This window comes from Callorhinus ursinus, unplaced genomic scaffold (genome assembly GCF_003265705.2).
Source record: "Callorhinus ursinus isolate GAN/ISIS: 27379988/994484 unplaced genomic scaffold, GSC_fseal_2.0 scaffold21, whole genome shotgun sequence".
NCBI lineage: Eukaryota > Metazoa > Chordata > Mammalia > Carnivora > Otariidae > Callorhinus > Callorhinus ursinus.
Window position 1 is genome coordinate 16,269,281 of NW_027397083.1, and position 19,050 is coordinate 16,288,330.

At 41.5% G+C, this 19,050-nt stretch overlaps 1 protein-coding gene and 1 pseudogene across 7 annotated transcripts in view; one reads left to right on the plus strand and one right to left on the minus strand.

The window, feature by feature from the left end:
* Window positions 1-19,050, minus strand: part of TCP11L1 (t-complex 11 like 1) — a 40,908-nt gene that overhangs the window by 17,174 nt on the left and 4,684 nt on the right. For 6 of the 7 annotated variants that reach the window (XM_073904797.1, XM_073904795.1, XM_025879404.2 and 3 more), the window contains 4 exons: window positions 8,596-8,728; window positions 7,209-7,329; window positions 5,714-5,934; window positions 329-465 (listed from right to left, as the gene is read on the minus strand). In XM_073904797.1, the coding sequence (XP_073760898.1) occupies window positions 329-465; window positions 5,714-5,934; window positions 7,209-7,329; window positions 8,596-8,728 (612 nt within the window). The remainder of the gene's footprint in view (window positions 1-328; window positions 466-5,713; window positions 5,935-7,208; window positions 7,330-8,595; window positions 8,729-19,050) is intronic. The other variant, XM_073904798.1, reaches the window with a different exon arrangement.
* On the plus strand, window positions 18,019-18,443 carry LOC112829685 (small ribosomal subunit protein uS14-like; annotated as a pseudogene).

Consider the following 19,050-nt stretch of genomic DNA (forward strand, 5'->3'; position numbering starts at 1 on the left):
GAGAGGGGAAAGTGAATTAAATAGTCACAAGAAGTCGGTCATGTTTTAAAGATCAAAGCCAAGCATACAATTTATCCCAAACTGTTCTCATTAAAAACCTATTTAATTTAGGACTTCTTTGTTCTTTTAAATTTATTTTCTTATATTCTACTTCTGTTTCTCTTGCTTGTCAGTTGTCAAGTCCAAAGTCTTGTGCTTTTTGGTCTTGAAATCAGAACACTCCCATACAAAATTTTAGTTTTATTTTGCAAACAGTATTGTTGTGCAACCAGCCACGGCCCTGAAATGGAAAAACAGAGCACAGGACACCACAAAGCATTAGACGTACTTGGCTGCTTCTCCAAAAGCTGTTGAAACTTCTTCCTTTCATAGTCCACGGACTGCTGCATGAGGTGTGGCCTAATGCTAGTGACGGCAAAGTTCGCCATGTCTACTTTCATGAGGTCCAACACGGAAAAAATTGCCCTGAGAGAAAAGGGAGAAAAGCATTTAGAACTGGGCATGTGTCAAGGAAGCACGGTCTTAGAGGAAAGAGGGGAGCAGATTTGAGAGAGGCTTTCATCCCAAAAAGGGCAGCAAGTTGGAAAGTCAAGAGCGTGTAGATTAAGAAAAACAAATTTAGAGGGGCGCCTGGCTGGCTCAGCCGGTAGAGCATGGGACTCTTGACCCTGGGGTTGTGAGTTTGAGTCCCATATTGGGCATAAAGATTACTTAATAAAAAACAAGTAACAACCATAAAAAAAAAAAAGAAAAATTTAGAAAACACAAGAATTTAAATAACGGATTAAAAAGACTGCAAATTTTTAAGCTGCCTTCTGTCCCCGCTCCTCTACGCCCTACCTCTAAGCAAACACAGCTCTCCCACCGCCTGTCTAGGCTGGAACTCGTTCTTCGGACGGAGTTAGCGCTCCTGGCAGCCACAGAGGAAGGACAACCTGGAGGGCGCGGAGCACCCGGTCCCACTCTCCCACAGGCTAATTCACTTTCCTCGGGAAGAAAGAATAAGAACTCTCTCGTCTCTCCCCTCTTCCCCCAGGCTCTTAGTTTCAGGGCCCCGTTTTCTGTTCTAGTTTTGTGGCAGAACTGCAAGCTCACACTCTGAATGTGCCCGATGGGCAGACCTGACCCGACGCTCAGGATGCCTTCAGTCCTGCCCTCGTACCATCGCCTCGTCTCCAGAGGCTGGGAGCTGCTAAGTAACCTACTTGCAGGAGTGGCTGAGAACCCAAGGTACAGGCGTGGGTGTGGCCCCACAGGGAAGGAAGAACGGGGTCAAACGTCCTGAGTCCCCTGACGCCCTCTGGGACGGACTGAACGCTGTATGATACAATGACCTTACGTGTGGGTAAGTTTATTATGGAAAAGACACACTGGCCTCTCCGCTGACATCCTGTCCACCTCCCAAGTACCTGGGACAGCCCACTTCTCCAGGGGACATTCTGCCTCTCCTCTGAATGCTCCTTAGCAATTCCCCACATCCACCTACAGCAGACCAGTGACTGCTGGAAACTGCCCGCTGGCAGCCGCTGACTGGAGTAGCCCACGAATGCGTTCATGCTCACAGTGTTTTTAAAGACCTCCATTTCCAGGCTCTCCTGATAAATCAGAGGGTCTGACAACGTGGGCCATATTCCTTCGTGGTCCCAATCAGCTGTCTCCCCTTCAACAGTGTCTGCACTCCCACTTTGCTGGGCTCCCCAGGCCCGTCTCCTCCCAGTAGGAATTGAGTTTAGGTTGAGTTTGCTGCAAGCTCTCTCCCCAGGGGACTCACTTCCTAGGAACTCCTCACTTGGCCTTATTAGAAGCTCTTACTATTTCTAACATCTAGCACCATGCCCAGCACATAAGAGATGCTCAGTAAGAGCTTGTTTCATGAATGAACAAATCCATTTTTAAGAGGTTTGTTTTCGTTTTTTTTAAGATTTTATTTATTTGACAGAGAGAGACATAGCGAGAGAGGAAACACAAGCAGGGGGAGTGGGAGAGGGAGAAGCAGGCTTCCCGCGGAGCAGGGAGCCCGATGCGGGGCTCGATCGCAGGACCCCATGATCATGACCTGAGCCGAAGGCAGATGCTTAACGACTGAGCCACCCAGGCGCCCCTTTTAAGATTTTTAAGTAATCTCCACACCCAGCATGGGGTTTGAACTCATGACTCTAAGCTTAAAAGTAGCACACTCTACAGACTGAACCAGCCAGGTGCCCCTTTTTGGGAGGTCTTTTCAGTGCTTTCTAAACCCAGAGGTTAACTTCACAATGCAGAGCATTTTTATATGTACCAAATACTTATATAATGATATCAAGAAAGCTGAAAATAGGGGTGCCTGGGTGGCTCAGTCGTTGGGCATCTGCCTTCGGCTCAGGTCACGATCCCAGGGTCCTGGAATCAAGCCCCGCATTGGGATCTCTGTTCAGCAGGAAGCCTGCTTCTCCCTCTCCCATTCCCCCTGCTTGTGTTCCCCCTCCCGCTGTGTCTCTCTGTCAAATAAATAAATAAAATCTTTTAAAAAAAGAAAAAAGCTGAAAATAAGAGGCACCTGGGTGGCTCAGTCGGTTAGGCATCTGCCTTCGGCTCAGGTCATGATCCCAGTGTCCTGGGATCGAGCCCCAAGTAGGGTTCCCTGCTCAGTAGGGAGCCTGCTTCTCCCTCTACCTCTGCCCCTCCCCCCAGAACTTGTGCCAGCTCTTTCTTGCTCTCAAATAAATAAAATCTTAAAAGCTGAAAATGAAAGGAACTTTTGGAAAGCAACTTGGTAACATGCAATGAGAGTCTTAAAACTGTTCCTATCCTCTGACATAGTAATCCTATTTAAGAACTTATATTTAGGGGCGCCTGGGTGGCTCAGTCGTTAAGCATCTGCCTTCGGCTCAGGTCATGATCCCAGGGTCCTGGGATCGCGTCCCATATCGGGCTCCCTGCTCCGCGGGAAGCCTGCTTCTCCCTCTCCCACTCCCCCTGCTTGTGTTCCTGCTCTCGCTATCTCTCTCTCTGTGAAATAAATAAATAAAATTAAAAAAAAAAACACAACAACCTTATATTTAGGAAATAACCTAAAATATAGAAAAAAGTTTTATGCACAAGGATGTTTATGGCAGGATTAAATAGCAAATAATTATGCCTACTCTAATTGTCCATCTTAACAGAGTAATAGTTAACTATATCTATGCAAATGAATATCTTGCAGCCATTGCAAATGCTTATGGGGAGTTTTAAAAATAATCTAAGTTGGTCATAAAAGGGATCCTATGGGGTTGGAACTGCCCAGGACCTTGAATGTAGCGGTGAATACACAAATTTACACAGGGGGGCGCCTGGGTGGCTCAGTTGGTTAAGCGGCTGCCTTTGGCTCAGGTCATGATCCTGGGAGTCCCGGGATCGAGTCCCGCATTGGGCTCCCTGCTCAGCGGGGAGCCTGCTTCTCCCTCTGACCCCTTCCCTCTCGTGCTCTCTCTCATTCTTGCTCTCTCAAATAAATAAAATCTTTAAAAAAAAATAAAACAAATTTACACAGGGGATACAATTATATAAAAATTAACATACATACACATAAAACGCATTGAAGTAAAAGTGGAAATCTAAGTGAGGTCACTGGATTGTATCAATGTCAATATTCTAGTTGTGATATACTACAGGTTTGTGAAATGTTAGCTTTGGGGGAAACTGGATAAAGTGTACTGTGTTATTTCTTACAACTCCACATGAATATACAATTATATCAATGATACTTTCAATTAAAAAAAAGTGAAATGATTAAGGGTATGATGTTTCTAGAAAAAGTCAGGCCTGCAATGCCCACCAGAAGGACTTCTTCGAGTCAACTGAACACTTGGGCTCATGAGACGACCGTAAGCCCCGGGTCTGGCATCATCTAGTCACACAGCTGGCCAACAAGGCAGCACCAACCATTCCTCTTCAGCAAGTTCCAGTAACAGCCAAGAGCAGACAGACCTATGGGAACCACCTGGCTTACAAGCCTCAGGTGCTAATATATTCTGTAATAATTCTATGGCATGGCTTCCAGTGTCTCCACTAGGGGCATGACCTGTTATAAAAGCTACTACCCTAAAGGACATCCAACGTGTGGTGTCCCATCCAGTATTTATAGTTCATTATCATTTCTTTTAGTCCAGATGCAATTTACCAATCAGAGGTCACTTTCCCCATAAGCAATGTTGCATGGTAGCATTTTGATGCCTAACACCTTTATCTGTTTACAGGAAAAATAGAACTAAGCAGTTAACCAAAAGTCAAATTATCAGGCAGCATCGTGTCAATCCCTTGTCAATAATATTATCATAAAAATTATATAAATTTGGGGCACCTGGCTGGCTCAGCTGGTAGAGCATGCAACTCTTTTTTTTTTTTTTTTTTGAGCACAAGAGGGAAGAGGGGCAGAGGGAGAAGCAGACTCCCTGCTGAGCAGAAAGCCCGATGTGGGACTCGATCCCGGGACTCCAGGATCATGACCTGAGCCGAAGGCAGTCGCTTAACCAACTGAGACACCCAGGCGCCCCAGCATGCAATTCTTGATCTCGGGGTCATGAGTACAAGCTCCACGTTAGGTGTGGAGCCTGCTTAAAAAAAAAACGATATAAATTTGATTATGATTAGGTTTAAAAATAAACACACCCAAAAGACCAAAGGAAGTTAATATGAATTATATGTTAAAAGGATTATATTCATGTTATATTTCTTCAATGTGTTGGTTGTTTTTTATTTTTGTTTTAAGATTTTTATTTTATTTTTTAAGATTTTATTTATTTATTTGACAGAGGACAAGCAGAGGGAGGGTCAGAGAGAGAGGGGGAAGGAGGCTTCCTGCTGAGCTGGGAGCCCGATGTGGGCCTTAATCCCAGGATCCTGAGATCCTGAACTGAGCCGAAAGCAGATGCTTAACCGAATGAGCCACCCAGGCGCCCCTTGCTTATTTTAAAGTAGTCTCTACACCCAATGTGGGGTTGGAACTCATAACCCCGAGATCAAGAATGGCACACTCTAGTGACTGAACTAGCCAGGTGCCTCTGTTTTTTGATTATATAGGAGAATGTTCACATTCTTGGGAGACACCTACTCAAACATTTAAGGCTAAAATATAATGTCTGGAAGCTCCTGGGTGGCTCAATTAGACGCCTGACTCTTGATTTTGGCTCAGGTCATGATCTCAGGGTCATGAGACTGAGTCCCGTGTTGGGCTCCGCACTCTCTCCCTCTCCACCACACTCCCTCTCTCTCTTTCAAATAAATAAATCTTTAAAACAAACAAACAAAAAACCTGGGAGATCTGTAAAAAGGATATGAGTGTTCACCGTACTTGTTTTTTGTTTTTTGGGTTTTCTTTTTTACAACTTTTTTGTAAGTTTGGAATTTTTCAAAATAAAATGTTGAGGGAGAAAAAATATCAACATGATTAACAGTGATTTTTGCCTTTAGATGGCAAAATTATGGGTGATTGTTTTTCCTTCTTTCTACTTTTCTATATTTTACAAAATGTTTGCATTTTAATTTTTTTTTCTTAATTTATGAGTATCTACATTTGAAGTCCAAATCTGAAAATAGGCTCTGATTGAGCCCTGTGTCCACGCTCAGCAGGGAGTCTATTTGAGACTCTCTCCCTCTCCCTCTCCCCCAACTCTAAGATGAATAATCTAAAAAGAATGAAAGAAAAGGCTCTGTATTTTAAGCACACTGAAGGTGATTAACATGATTCCCATACCTGAAAAGGGGCACTATTTCCTTGATGTCCTTTAGTTTCCTGACTTCCTCATCTCGAGCAGGTGCACATAGGGTCCCCATCATACCAATAATGAATTCTGCCAGCTTGGAAATGTCTAAGGCTCCATTCTCTGCTTCTTGCTTTATCAGATCCAGATCCAAGACTTCTGTTATCTGGTTTCTCAGTCTAGTGTGACCAGGCAGCAAGAAAGATAAGAGAGTCTACAAGAGAGCACAGCCAAGTTTAATCAAAGTTTCTTAGTCAGACATCATTTTTTATTATATGCAAAGGAATTTACAATTACCCAAATAAGGGCTTATCCATCATTACTATAATACAGTTGCTACTGTGATACATATTTTTTTTGTGATACATATTTTAACCTCTTAACAGTCTATAGAAAACATGTTTACAAATCATTTATTTTTTATTTTTTTAAGATTTTATTTATTTGACAGAGAGAGAGTGAGAGCAGGAACACAAACAGGGGGGATTGGAAGAGGGAGAAGCAGACTTCCCACTGAGCAGGGAGCCCGATATGGGGCTCGATCCCAGGACCCTGGGATCATGACCTGAGCCGAAGGCAGATGCTTAACGACTGAGCCACCCAGGCGCCCCTCATTTATTTATTTTTAAAGTAGGCTCTATGCCCAACACGGGGCTCGAACTCATAACCCTGAGATCAAGAGTTGCACACTCTACTGACTGAGCCAGCCAGCTGCCCGTTTGCAAATCACTTAGAGTAACTATTTAAGCTTCCATTTAAGGTTTATGTAGCAGTCAGCCAGATAAAAGATAAACTGTTAAAAGTGAGAAAAAACATAATTAACATGAGCCTCTGAGCCAACCACAGATGCCAATTTTCACGGATGCATTTCTTCTTCGATATGACTGCTAAAGGCGTTTGCAGAAAGAGTCTTAACTTCTACTTAATGCCTTCTCTATCCCACAGACTGAATCACTTTTTGTCCATTATAAACTGAACACATCCACACCTATTAAAATTTTTATAAATCACCTATATTGCAAAATAACTTTTGTTTTCTTTAAATGATTCTGTTTCTAAAAATATAAACCTTCAGGAGCACCTGGGTGGCTCAGTCAGTTAGGTGTCCAACTCCTGGCTTCAGCTCAGGTCACGAATTCAGGGTCATTCGGGTTGGGAGATCGAGCCCCATGTCGGGCTCCGCACTCAGTGCGGTCTGTTTGAATTCTTTCTTCCCTCCCTCTGACCCTGCCCCTGCATGTGTGCTCTCTAAATAAATAAATAAATCTTTAAATATATACTTTCATTTACAAACATAAAACCTTCAGGTTATCATAGCTTGTTTCAAATTTTTAAAAGGGCATTGAGCCAAAAATAGTCTTAATCCACATTTCAGCAAGTACTTTCGCTTATCCTTCAATTTCTTTCCAGTCTTCTGGTGCAGTAACACAGAGAGGTTGAATACTCCTAACACACCAGAAAAGCACCACAATTTGCTCTCTGCCTCACCTCTTTGATTTCGCCAACAAGTTTGATGGCATGGTCATATGTTGGGGGCTCTTCACTTAGCTGGACGCTCAAGCAATCCCAAAAAGCTTTATGTACAATCTCCTTTACTCTCTTCTCCAAGCTGGAAACAAATGAAAAAAGAAAAATAAATAAAATATTTGAGCCTCAAATTACTCTCAAAAGCACAAATTCTATAGGTTTAGGGTGAGAAATTTTAAAAATAATTTGGATGAAGAAAAGACTTCCCAGATATACCTTATTTTAAGTTTAGTGATTTATTTCAATAAATACCTCATTGGACAGAATCATTTTCAACTCATTGGACAGATGACATTGGGCCAATTAATAGCATACAACAGTGCCATATGATTAAAAACATACTGAAAAGTTCAGAGCTGTTTTCTTAATTTTCTTAAGATATTAACTTTCTTAAGATATTTATGATTAAGTAGTTTAAGATAACAACTCAGCATGTATATAGGCTGAAGGACTTTTTTCCAGAAAATATCCTATTCCTATGTGATCTATGAGACACTTGCTTAATTAGGTACCAAACTGTAAAACTAACATATAACATCTCATTAAAACCAGCCTGGCTGGCTTGGTCAGTAGAGCATGATATCGGGGTTAAGAGTTTGAGCCCCAAACTGGGTGTAGAAATTATTTACAAATAAAATCTTAAAAAAAAAAAAGTATATTATGAGAGCAAAGCAAGTAGTTCTTCATTATTAATGTGAAAGAGTTCTGTCTTTGCAGAACATAGAAGAAATGTCTGTAAAGTCACAGAAGGCCCATGTGGGCGACACTATAGCTTGGCAACCCAGCAGCCATTCCCCCTCCTTGGCTAACAGACTCTCAGTGTTTATCACGGCACTTTTACAATTACAACAGGCAATGATTTTTCTTTCTTATGACAATACATTTTAAAAGGTACACTTTACAATCAAGAGTTTTAGATTTAATAGGCTATGTGCCAGGTGCTACGGACATAGAAAATAACACAATCTTTGTTTTTGTAGAGTTTACACTCTGGTGAAGAACAGAGTAAACCAACAACTATAGTACGATGTGACAGTTACAAGAAATGAATGAAACAATACAACGAAAACACAAGATAGGACAGCTAAGTCCTATGCAGTAGGGAGAAGCTGACATGAAAGATGTCCACAGGAGACTTCCTAGACCTTTTATTTATGATCAGTGGTCCTGAGATCCATTTCCAAACAATAGTGATTCCAAGTATAGACGTACTGTGGGGTTTTTTTGAGCACCGACATACAAAAGGAAAAATTACATTTGAATATACTGACATCAAGTGGAGAAGACCTTTCCAGAACTGGTAAATGGCAGAGTTCCACTAAACAAGGTAACTCAGTAACCGCCTTACCTGTCTTCTGGTAATTCAACCGGTTTAATCCGAAAGTCTCCATTTACTACAATTTCATGGGCTAGAGCCATGTTAGTGACTCCTTTCGCTGTCTCTAGAAGTTCTTCTACTGTCACAAATCGAGGAGGACTAGCTGTAACAAAACCCAGGGTAAGAGATTTGCTTCTCTAGATTAAAATTTCCATGAAAGTGAGGAGAAGGCAGTGGTTCTGGTACCAGCTAATGATTTTGGTTATGCCTCTACTTATGAAAATACTCCAGCAATTTCAAACAACAGAATTTTACTTGTTTCATTTTTATTTTAACCTAGAATCCTAAAAACAGAGACCACTTCCAACATTCAAAATATCTGTTTTTTTACTCAAGGCTGGTCAGTGGAAATGATTAAATTAAACTGAGACTTAGGCAAACTTTTTAAGTCACAGAGTATCAAATTTTCCAAGAAGTGGAAGGTTGTTTTCTAATCTCTTTGCTTTTTGTCTATCCTAAATTTAAGAAAGGAGACCCCAGATTTAGGATTTTCTGATTTGCTCCCATCAGCAGTTTACATTTTGCGCCACCACTAACACTGTGCCAGGAATGAATCTCCCCAAATTAAAATTTCATCAAGTAGTTTAGGGCACCAGGTGCTATTCAAAAAACTCTAAAGCTACTACATTGTGTATGATACTAAAAATGTTTTGAAACCATAATTTGAAAAGCACTGATCTAGAAGATAATTAAGAAGATACATTAATTTTATGTGATGGGGATAAGATCTAGGCTTAAAATTAGATAAATAATATCACTGGTTTGCACGGGGTTCAACAGTTATAAAGATCTTCTTAAGTTAGTCAAAAATTATTTACCTTCCTCTTTTACTTTCTTCTTTTGCTCACCAAAAAAAGGAACCAAATCTAAGAGCTGGTCCTATCCTGTCTGGTAAAAATCTTCATTCAGTCACATAAGGGGAAGTCGGGAACACTCAACATAAATTCTTCTCAATGTTTCCACAGAATATTAATGAAAATACTAAATAAATAAATAAATCTTGCTTCATGGATATTAGTAAAATATAAAACGAATATCCAAAAATCAAAGCCCAGATAAAAATTTTCAATATAATTAAGATGTCAATTTCTGCCAAATTAATCTTTTTTTTTAAAGATTTTATTTATTTGAGAGAAAGAATGAAATAGAGAGAGAGAGCACGATGGGGGGGGAGGGTCCGAGGGAGAAGCAGACTCACTGCTGAGCAGGAAGCCCGATGCGGGACTCGATCCCGGGACTCCAGGATCATGACCTGAGCGGAAGACAGTCGCCCAACCAACTGAGCCACCCAGGCGCCCCTCTACCAAATTAATCTATTGATAAAATGCAATCCCAGTAAAAATCCCAGCAATCTTTTTTGTTGAAAATGCCAAACTGGGGGCACCTGGGTGGCTTAGTCAGTTGAGTGTCTGCCTTTGGCTCAGGTCATGATCTCGGGGTCCTGGGATCGAGCCCCGCATCGGGCTCCCTGCTCAGCGGGGAGCCTGCTTCTCCCTCTCCCTGTGTTCTCTCTCTCAAATGAAGAAATAAAATATTAAAAAAAAATGCCAAACTGATTCTAAAATTTACATGGAAATGCACAGGACCTACAGAAATTAAAACTATTGTGGAAAAGAATAAAGTTGAAAGACTTTAACTGATTTCAAGAGTTACTTTAAAGCTACAACAATCAAGACAGTGCATTTTTGGCATGAAGATCGATCTGTAGATCAAGTGAACAGAAGAGAGGACCCAGAAACAGACTGATACAAACATACATACATATACATGTGGTCAATGAGGCAAGATTAGTTTAAATAGTGCTGCAACAATTGGTTCTCTGTATATAAAAGAATGATTCTCAACCCTTACCTCATATGATAAGTAAAAAGGAACTCAAAATGGACAACAGACCTAAATATAAGAGCTAAAACTATAGAACTCCTATGAGAAAAGACAGGTGAAATCTTTACCTTGAATTAGGTAAAATTTCTTAGAGTAAGATAAAAAAAAACTCAACATATAAGAGAAAAAAATTGATAAATTGTGCTTTATCAAAATTTAAAACTTTTGGGTGCCTGGGTGGCTCAGTCGTTAAGCGTCTGCCTTCGGCTCAGGTCATGATCCCAGGGTCCTGGGATCAAGCCCCACATCAGGCTCCCTGCTCAGTGGGGAGCCTGCTTCTCCCTCCCCCACTCCCCCTGCTTGTGTTCCCTCTCTGTCTCTCTCTGTCAAATAAAATAAAATCTTTAAAAAACAAAAAAACAAAAAAATTAAAACTTTTATTCTGTGAAAGACTCCTATCAAGAAAATGAAAAGGCATGCCAGATAGGACAGAATATATGCAAAACACCTATGCGATAAAGGACTTGTATCCAGAATTAGAAAGAACTCTTATATAACTCAAAAATAGATGACAACCAGTAAAAAATGGGCAAAAGATTTGAACAGACATTTCTCCAAAGTAGATACACAAGTGGCCAGTAGGCCACGAACAGCTACTCAACATCATTAATCATCAGTGTGAGATAACAAAAAATACATATTTTGGTCTCTGCCCCTCTGTTCCTGGCACAAGACTCCTAAAATCCTCTTAATTTCCTAAGTGATAAGAACATTAGGAGCATCTAGTTTTAATAGTTGGTTTTGGACTGGGCTCATTGACACCAGGCTCCTAAAACCCTTGTTAATTCCTAAGTGATAAGCACAAGCATGTTTCGTTCTGTTGTGACTCTGAATGAGCTCCTGGATGGCTTCTGGATGGGGCTGGTCACCCGAAAGACCAAGCCATGATTAGAAGGCTGGACTTTTCAGTCCTATTCTCCAGAGAGGGTAGAAGGGCTGGAAATAGAGTTAATAATTAATCATGCCTACATGAGAAGCCTCCGTAAAGTCCCAATAGTAGGGGGTTCAGAGATCTCCCAGGTTGTCCAACACATCCATACTGGGAGCATGATACACCCCAACTCCATAGGGACAGAAGCTCCTGCACTTAGGACCCTCCCAGACTTCACCCTATGAAGCTCTTCATCTAGCTTTTCATCTGTATTTACCTTTTAATAAACCGATGAATAGTGTTGCCTTGAGTTCTGTGAGCCACTCTAGCAAATTAATAGAATCCAAGGAGGGGTCACTAGAATCTCCAGTCTATAGCTGACCGGTCAGAAGCAGAGATGACAACCTAGACTTGTGACTGGTGTCCAAAGCAGAGGGATGGGGGGGTGGGTATTCCTGTGGGCCTAAGCCCTTAACCTGTAATATGTGATGTTATCTCTGGGTAAATAGTGTCAGAATTTAGTTGAAGTGTAAACAGTGTCAGAATTTAGTTGAAGTGTAAGACACCCAGCTGGTGTCACAGAAAATTGATTGGGGGTGGGGAGCCCCACACATTTGGTAACTAGAAGTGGTATACTCTGTGTGAGTAGTAAAAGACACCCGGGAGAAAAACAGAGGAGGAAGGACTGGGTTTTGCCCCACGCAGGTAAAAAACTATAGGTTTTTCCTTTTAGAATCAGGGAAATGCAAATTAAAACCACACTGAGATACCACTACACACCTACTGGAATGGCCAAAATGAAAGAGACTGATCATACCAGGTCTTGACACAGATGTGGAGCATCTGAAACTCTTGTACATAAACAATGGGAATGAAAAATGGTACCGTCACTTTGGAAAACCAGCTCTTGTAAAACAAACTTAACCACATGACCCAGCAACCCCACTCCTAGGTCTTTACCCAAGAAAACTGAAAACTTATGGCCATGTGAAGACCTGTCTTCAAATGTTAATAGCAGCATTCTTCCTAACAATCAAAACCTAGAACTAATCCAAATGTGGATCATCTGCAGAATGTAGATGATTTGTAGAACAAATTGTAACCATACAACGGAATACTACCCAGCAATAACAAAGGAATAAACTGATACATGCAAAGACATAGATGAATCTTAAAAGCATTATCTCAAGTTGAAGAGTCAGATACAAAAGACTATATACAGTATGATTCCATTTATTTGAAATCATAAAAAGGACAAAATTATAGTGACAGAAAGCAAGTAAGTGGTTGCCAAAGACCGGAATTCATTATATGAGGTCACCATTACCTTGATACCAAAACCAGACACTACAGGGAAAGAAAAGTACAGGTCAACATCCCTGAAGAACACAGATGCAAAGATCCTCAACAAAGGGGTGCCTGGGTGGCTCAGTTGGTTAAGCAACTGCCTTTGGCTCAGGTCATGATCCTGGAGTCTTGGGATTGAGTCCCACATCGGGGTCCCTGCTCAGCAGGGAGTCTGCTTCTCCCTCTGACCCTACCCCCTCTCATGCTCTCTCTCTCTATCTCATTCTCTCTCTCAAATAAATAAATAAAATCTTTAAAAAAAAAAAAAAGATCCTCGACAAAATATAGCAAACCAAATTCAACAATACATTAAATGGATCATACACTATGATCAAATGGTGGGAAAGAGTCACTGTCCAGGGGCATGGGAGTTCAGGGAGGTGATGAAAATGTTCTAGCAGCTCTTAAGTGTGGCAGTAGTGACACAACTGTAAATGCATTTGTCAAAATTCAAATACATACTTAAAATTCAATTTTATTATATATAAATTATACCTCAATAAAATTGATTAAAAATTCAAAGGCACTGAGCAGGAATTTGCTATATGCATACTGATTATTAAATTTATTCAAGCTAATATATATATACACATATATATTTTTTAAAGATTTGATTTATTTGACAGAGAGAGACACAGCGAGAGAGGGAACACAAGCAGGGGAAGTGGGAGAGGGAGAAGCAGGCTTCCTGCCGAGCAGGGAGCCCGATGCGGGGCTCGATCCCAGGACCCTGGGATCATGACCTGAGCCGAAGGCAGACGCTTAATGACTGAGTCACCTAGCTAATATTTTCTGTTGCCATTTATCAGAAAATGGAACTTCCATTGTGGTATATCAATAGCAAGCATCAGAAGTTAAAGTTATTAAATTCCATAGAGCTCTTATCTTTTTTAAGATTTTTTTTTTTTTTAAGTAATCTCGGGGTGCCTGGGTGGCTCGGTCGTTAAGCGTCTGCCTTCGGCTCAGGTCATGATCCCAGGGTCCTGGGATCGAGCCCCGCATCGGGCTCCCTGCTCGGCGGGAAGCCTGCTTCTCCCTCTCCCACTCCCCCTGCTTGTGTTCTTTCTCTCGCTTTGTCTCTCTCTGTCAAATAAACAAATTCTTTAACAAAAAAAGTAATCTCTACACCCAATGTGGGGCTCGAACTCACAACCCCGAGATCAAGAGCCACACGTTCTACTGACTAAGCCAGACAGGTACACCAAGTTTTTCTCTCTTAAAGAGATTCAGGATTGTCACCAGGGCTTCCAAGTTTTGTTTTAGCCTTGGTTTTGCAAAAATCCTCAAATGTCTAATCATCTTAAACTTTTGAAAATAACAGAAACATTTTTCACAATAAATTTACCATTTTCAACAATTTGGGGCATTTTGGTGATGAGAAATAGACATTGTTCGTGTGCTAGTCATGAAACAGAATGGAAAGAGCACATCAGGAAGAAATTCAGTTCCCTCTAACCAAGACTCTTGAATGTGACCTTCAACAAGTCATTTAAATCTTCCAGGGCCAGAGGCGCCTGGCTGGTTCAGTCAGTTAAGCATCTGACTCTTGGTTTCAGCTTAGGTTAATCTTCCAGGGCTATTATTTCCTAGTATGCAAAAAGAAGATAACCGAAGGAATGTTCTATGAAAGAGGAGACTTCCAAATTATAGATAAGTGTGTTCTCAGGGTTTTGGGTACACTTGGGACAAAACAGTTTGTACCAAGTGCTGAGAACATCAGACACCAGCTTACAGGAGCTGTCCAACTTAGAGACTACTTAAAATCAAACTTATTAATGAAGGGTACCTGATCAAAAGAGATAAAAGCTATAATTCTAAGATATGATCAGGATACGTTACAGATCTACACACACAGGAACTGTTCACTGCATACTAATTACAGGGTTGTGGGATGGGATTGTTTTGTATTTGAGAATTCTCAAATGGCAAATGTCACCCAAAACTACTCTAGAGTGAGTACAGTGAAGCAAGAGTGAAGTTTATCCACAGAACTTACTGCACTGTGTAGAAATTGCTTATTTTGTCTTCCTCACTAGATGGCAAGCTCCATGAACAAAGAGATTATGTGGGCTTGCTGGCTCACTACTGGATTCCTGATACACAGTACGCACTTAATAAATATGGACTGATTGAATGAACACAGAGACACCATAATTCAAAGTCTAGTCATGAGCTTTAAAAATGTAAGAACTTAGGGGTGCCTGGCTGGCTCAGTCAGAAGAGCTTGCGACTCGATCTCGGGGTTGTGAGTTCAAGCCCCACACTGGGTGTGGAGATTACTGTAATAAACAAATCAAAATGTAAGAATTTAGTGCCATCCATTTATCTAAGGATGCCTGGGATGTACTAATTAAATTCACAGGGATGCCTGGCTGGTTCAGTCAGTAGAGCGGGCAATTCTCATCAGGGTTGTAAATTTGAGCCCCATGTTGGGTGTAGGGATTACTTAAAAATAAAATCTTTTGGGGCACCTGGGTGGCTCAGTCGGTTGAGCGTCTGACTCTTGGTTTCGGCTCAGGTCATGATCTCAGGATTTTGAGATCAAGCCCTGCGTTGGGCTCTGTGCTCAGCATGGAGTCTGCTTAAGTCTCTCTCTCTCTCTCTCTCCCCCCCCCCCTTGCGCCCCCCCCGTCCCCTGCCCATGTGCACGTGTCCCCCTCTCTCCAAAATAAATAAATCTTTAAAAAAATAAAAATAAAATTTTTTTTAAATGCGAGAACTTAGTGTCATCCATTTAGCTAAAGATGAATGGAATCTACTAATTAAACTCACAAAGACCTGATTTAATAAATCAAAATGCTAAATGGAAAATATTAACTGGAATAATAATTGATGTTTTTCATCTGAATACAGCATCTCTTACTGGTCAACAGGTGATTATAAACACCACAACAGAAGGTGCTTTGTGAGCAGAGAAGCATATGGTAGTAGAGAATCTCAGAGGAAACATGAAGTTATAGCGGACTGATCCTTACTCTGAGGAGCTCTATGTTGAAAGAACAGATCATCGTTTAGAATCAAATCACCACCTCAGATTAGTGCCAACCAATTCTCACAAGCCAGCCATTTTTTCTTTTTCAATATTCAATATCACTAAAGGTTCCGCACCCAAATTCCAACGTGTGCTGGGACAAGCAGTTGTCACATACCAGCCATTCAATTTTGACACTACCTGCAGGTAGGTCAGATCCCATAAGTTAGGGGCTGGGTTCTACAAAACTGCCCCAGTCCCAAGTCCACATTGTCACCTGTGCTATAGATCAGAGGTTCCAAAGACTCCCTCCTCTTGTTTGATTAATTTGCTACAGCGGCTCACAGAACTCAGAGAAACATTTTACTTACCAGATCCCTGGTCTAGTATAAAAGGATATAACTCTGGAGCAGCCAGATGAAGAGATGCGTGGGGCAAGGTACGGGAAAGGGGGCGGAGCTTCCATGCTTGGAGCACCCCACTCTCCCAACACCACCATGTGTTCACCAACCCGGAAGCTCTCCCAAAACAGTCCTCTTGGGTTTTTATGGAGGCTTCATTATATAGGCATGATTGATTAAATCACTGGCCATTGGCCAGGCACCTGGGTCGCTCAGTTAAGAGGCCGACTCTTGATTTCAGCTCAGGTCATAATCTCAGGGTCCTAGGATAGAACCCTGGGTGCCGCTCCCCGCTGGCTCCATGTTTGGGGAGTCTGCTTGAAGATTCTCTCCGCCCCTCCCCCCACGTGCCTGTGCAAGCACGTGCTCTCTCCCTCTCTCAAATCTTTAAAAAAAAAAGAAAAAAAGAAATCACTGGCCACTGGCAATTGATTCAACCTCCAGCCCCTCTTCCTACTCTGGAGGTTGGGGGATGGGACTGAAAGTTCCAACCCTCTAATCACATGACTGGATCCCCCCCCCAACCAGCCCCCATCCTTAGGAGACCTAGGTGTTTTCCAGTTGCCTCATTAACATAACAAAAAACACCTTTCTAGGGCTCATCACTTAGTAAATTCCAAAGGAGCTCTTTGCCAGGACTGGACAAAGACCAAATATATTTCTTATTTTATAAATCACAATATCACAGGTACCAATAGCAATTCTGCCTTTAAAATATTACTGTATAATTTGCAAGGCTAAAGGTTATTTTTTGCTATTTACATTTTAATTTGTAGCATTCCAGAAGTGATTTTAGAGTTACTATAAACTCAAATGTCTGCAGTTAATTTCATATTTTATAAATTCTTATTTATGATCCATGTGATCAGTGATGCTTCCTGATGTGGTCCCCTGACTATGGGGTCTGAGCTTTATCACAGAGGCCCACAGCCCTGTGCCTACCTACTATTATAAGGAGCAAGGGCAAGGAAGCCAGAGGAATATTTTAGGGCACTGATTTTATACTTCATTTTGGTATAGACTTCTAAAAGAATTTAATGAAATATTCCATGACTTTCTTCCTAAAAAAAATGCATATGCACACAAATGTTGATATACTTTTCTGGCTGTTCCTAGGACCCCCTAACACTTAATCATGGGTCCCAGGTAAGTACTCTTAAGGATATAACTACATACAATCTAGATAATATAGTCTAGTGTTGGCTTGACATTAATTTGGAGTCATGCCAGTAGACTGACAGGATGCCAAAGGCAAGACCATCAATCAAAGAATGACTAAAGATCTCTACCACTGGTCCTCCTTATCAGAAACTGTAGGTGATAAAACCATCATGTTGGCCATATACATCCAAATTACAGCAATCAGTCCTGGTATCTTTAAATGCAACAGATGACATGCCAGTAGTATTAACAATTAATATTTATTGAGCATTTATTAGGTGCCAAGCATTACTCTAAATGCTTTACATGAATTCATTTAATCTTTACAACCATCCTAAGAGATAACTGTATTTTCATTTATTTTTTTTTGTTTTTTTTTAAAGATTTTATTTATTTATTTGAGAGAGAGAATGAGATAGAGAGAGCATGAGGGGGGGAGGGTCCGAGGGAGAAGCAGACTCACTGCTGAGTAGGGAGCCCGATGCGGGGCTCGATCCTGGGACTCCAGGATCTTGACCTGAGCCAAAGGCAGTCACTTAACCAACTGAGCCACCCAGGAGCCCTATTTTCCTCATTTTAAAAATGAGAAAACAGGAGTGCCTGTCTGGCTCAAGCCGGTAGAGCACATGACTCTCGATCTCAAGCTTGTGAGTTCAAGCCCCACACTCGGCATGGAGCCTTCTTTAAAAAAAATAAAAATAAAAAAATCGGGGTGGCTTTTTTTTTTTTTTTTTGGCCTTGTTGCATCCGAGAGAGCAAGATGGGTCACCAGCAGCTGTACTGGAGCCATCGGAGGAAATGTGGCCAGGGTTCTGCTCTTGCCGCGTCTGCTCAAACCGGCTCGGTCTGATCCGGAACTACGGCCTCAGTATGTGCCACCAGGGTTTCCGTCAGTACGTGAATATAGGCTTCATTAAGTTGGATTAAGTGAACTTCCTTGAATTGGTCATCCAAGATAACCTACCTTAACTGCAGATATCCAAGATACCTACTTTAATGCCAACTCATTGTACATAAAATAAAAATACTCCAATTAAAAAAAAAAAAAAACAGGGGTGCCTGGCTGTCTCAGTCAGTACAGCATGCGACTCAATCTCAGGGTTGTGAATTCGAGCCCCACATTGGGTACAGATTACATAAAAATAAAATCTTAAAAAATAAATAGAAACGAGAAAACAAAAGCTTTCTAACTATACATATTAGAGATCAATATAACCAAAGTCATATTTGCTTACAGTGAGCTCTTTGTACTCTGGCTGCTGGGAGAACCTGACTTTTTTCTGCAAGGCCTAACACATGCATGACAGACTTATCAACGGCATGTTTCCCTGAACTTATTGGTGTATCTATCAAAATCTATGTGATACTAAACCACAATAAAATGGGGCCCATAATGTTTGCTATAAGAATACTATGTTGAGGGGCACCTGGGTGGTTAAGCATCGGTTAGGCATCTGCCTTTGGCTCAGGTCCTGATCTTAGGGTCCTGGGATGGAGCCCCGCATTGGGCTCTCTGCTCATCAGGAAGTCTACTTCTCCCTCTTCCTTGGCAACTTCCCCACTCCACCCCATGCTCTCTCTCGCTCTCAAATAAATAAAATCTAAAGAGGAAAAAAAAAATACTATGTTGAAGGGCATCTGGCTGGCTCAGTCAGTAAAGCATGCAACTCTTCCTCTCAGAGTCCTGAGTTCAAGCCCCACACTGGGCATAAAGCTTCCTTAATTACAAAAAAAGCGGGGGGGGGGGGGGGGCCCGGGGGGGGCAGTGATTAAGCGTCTGCCTTTGGGTC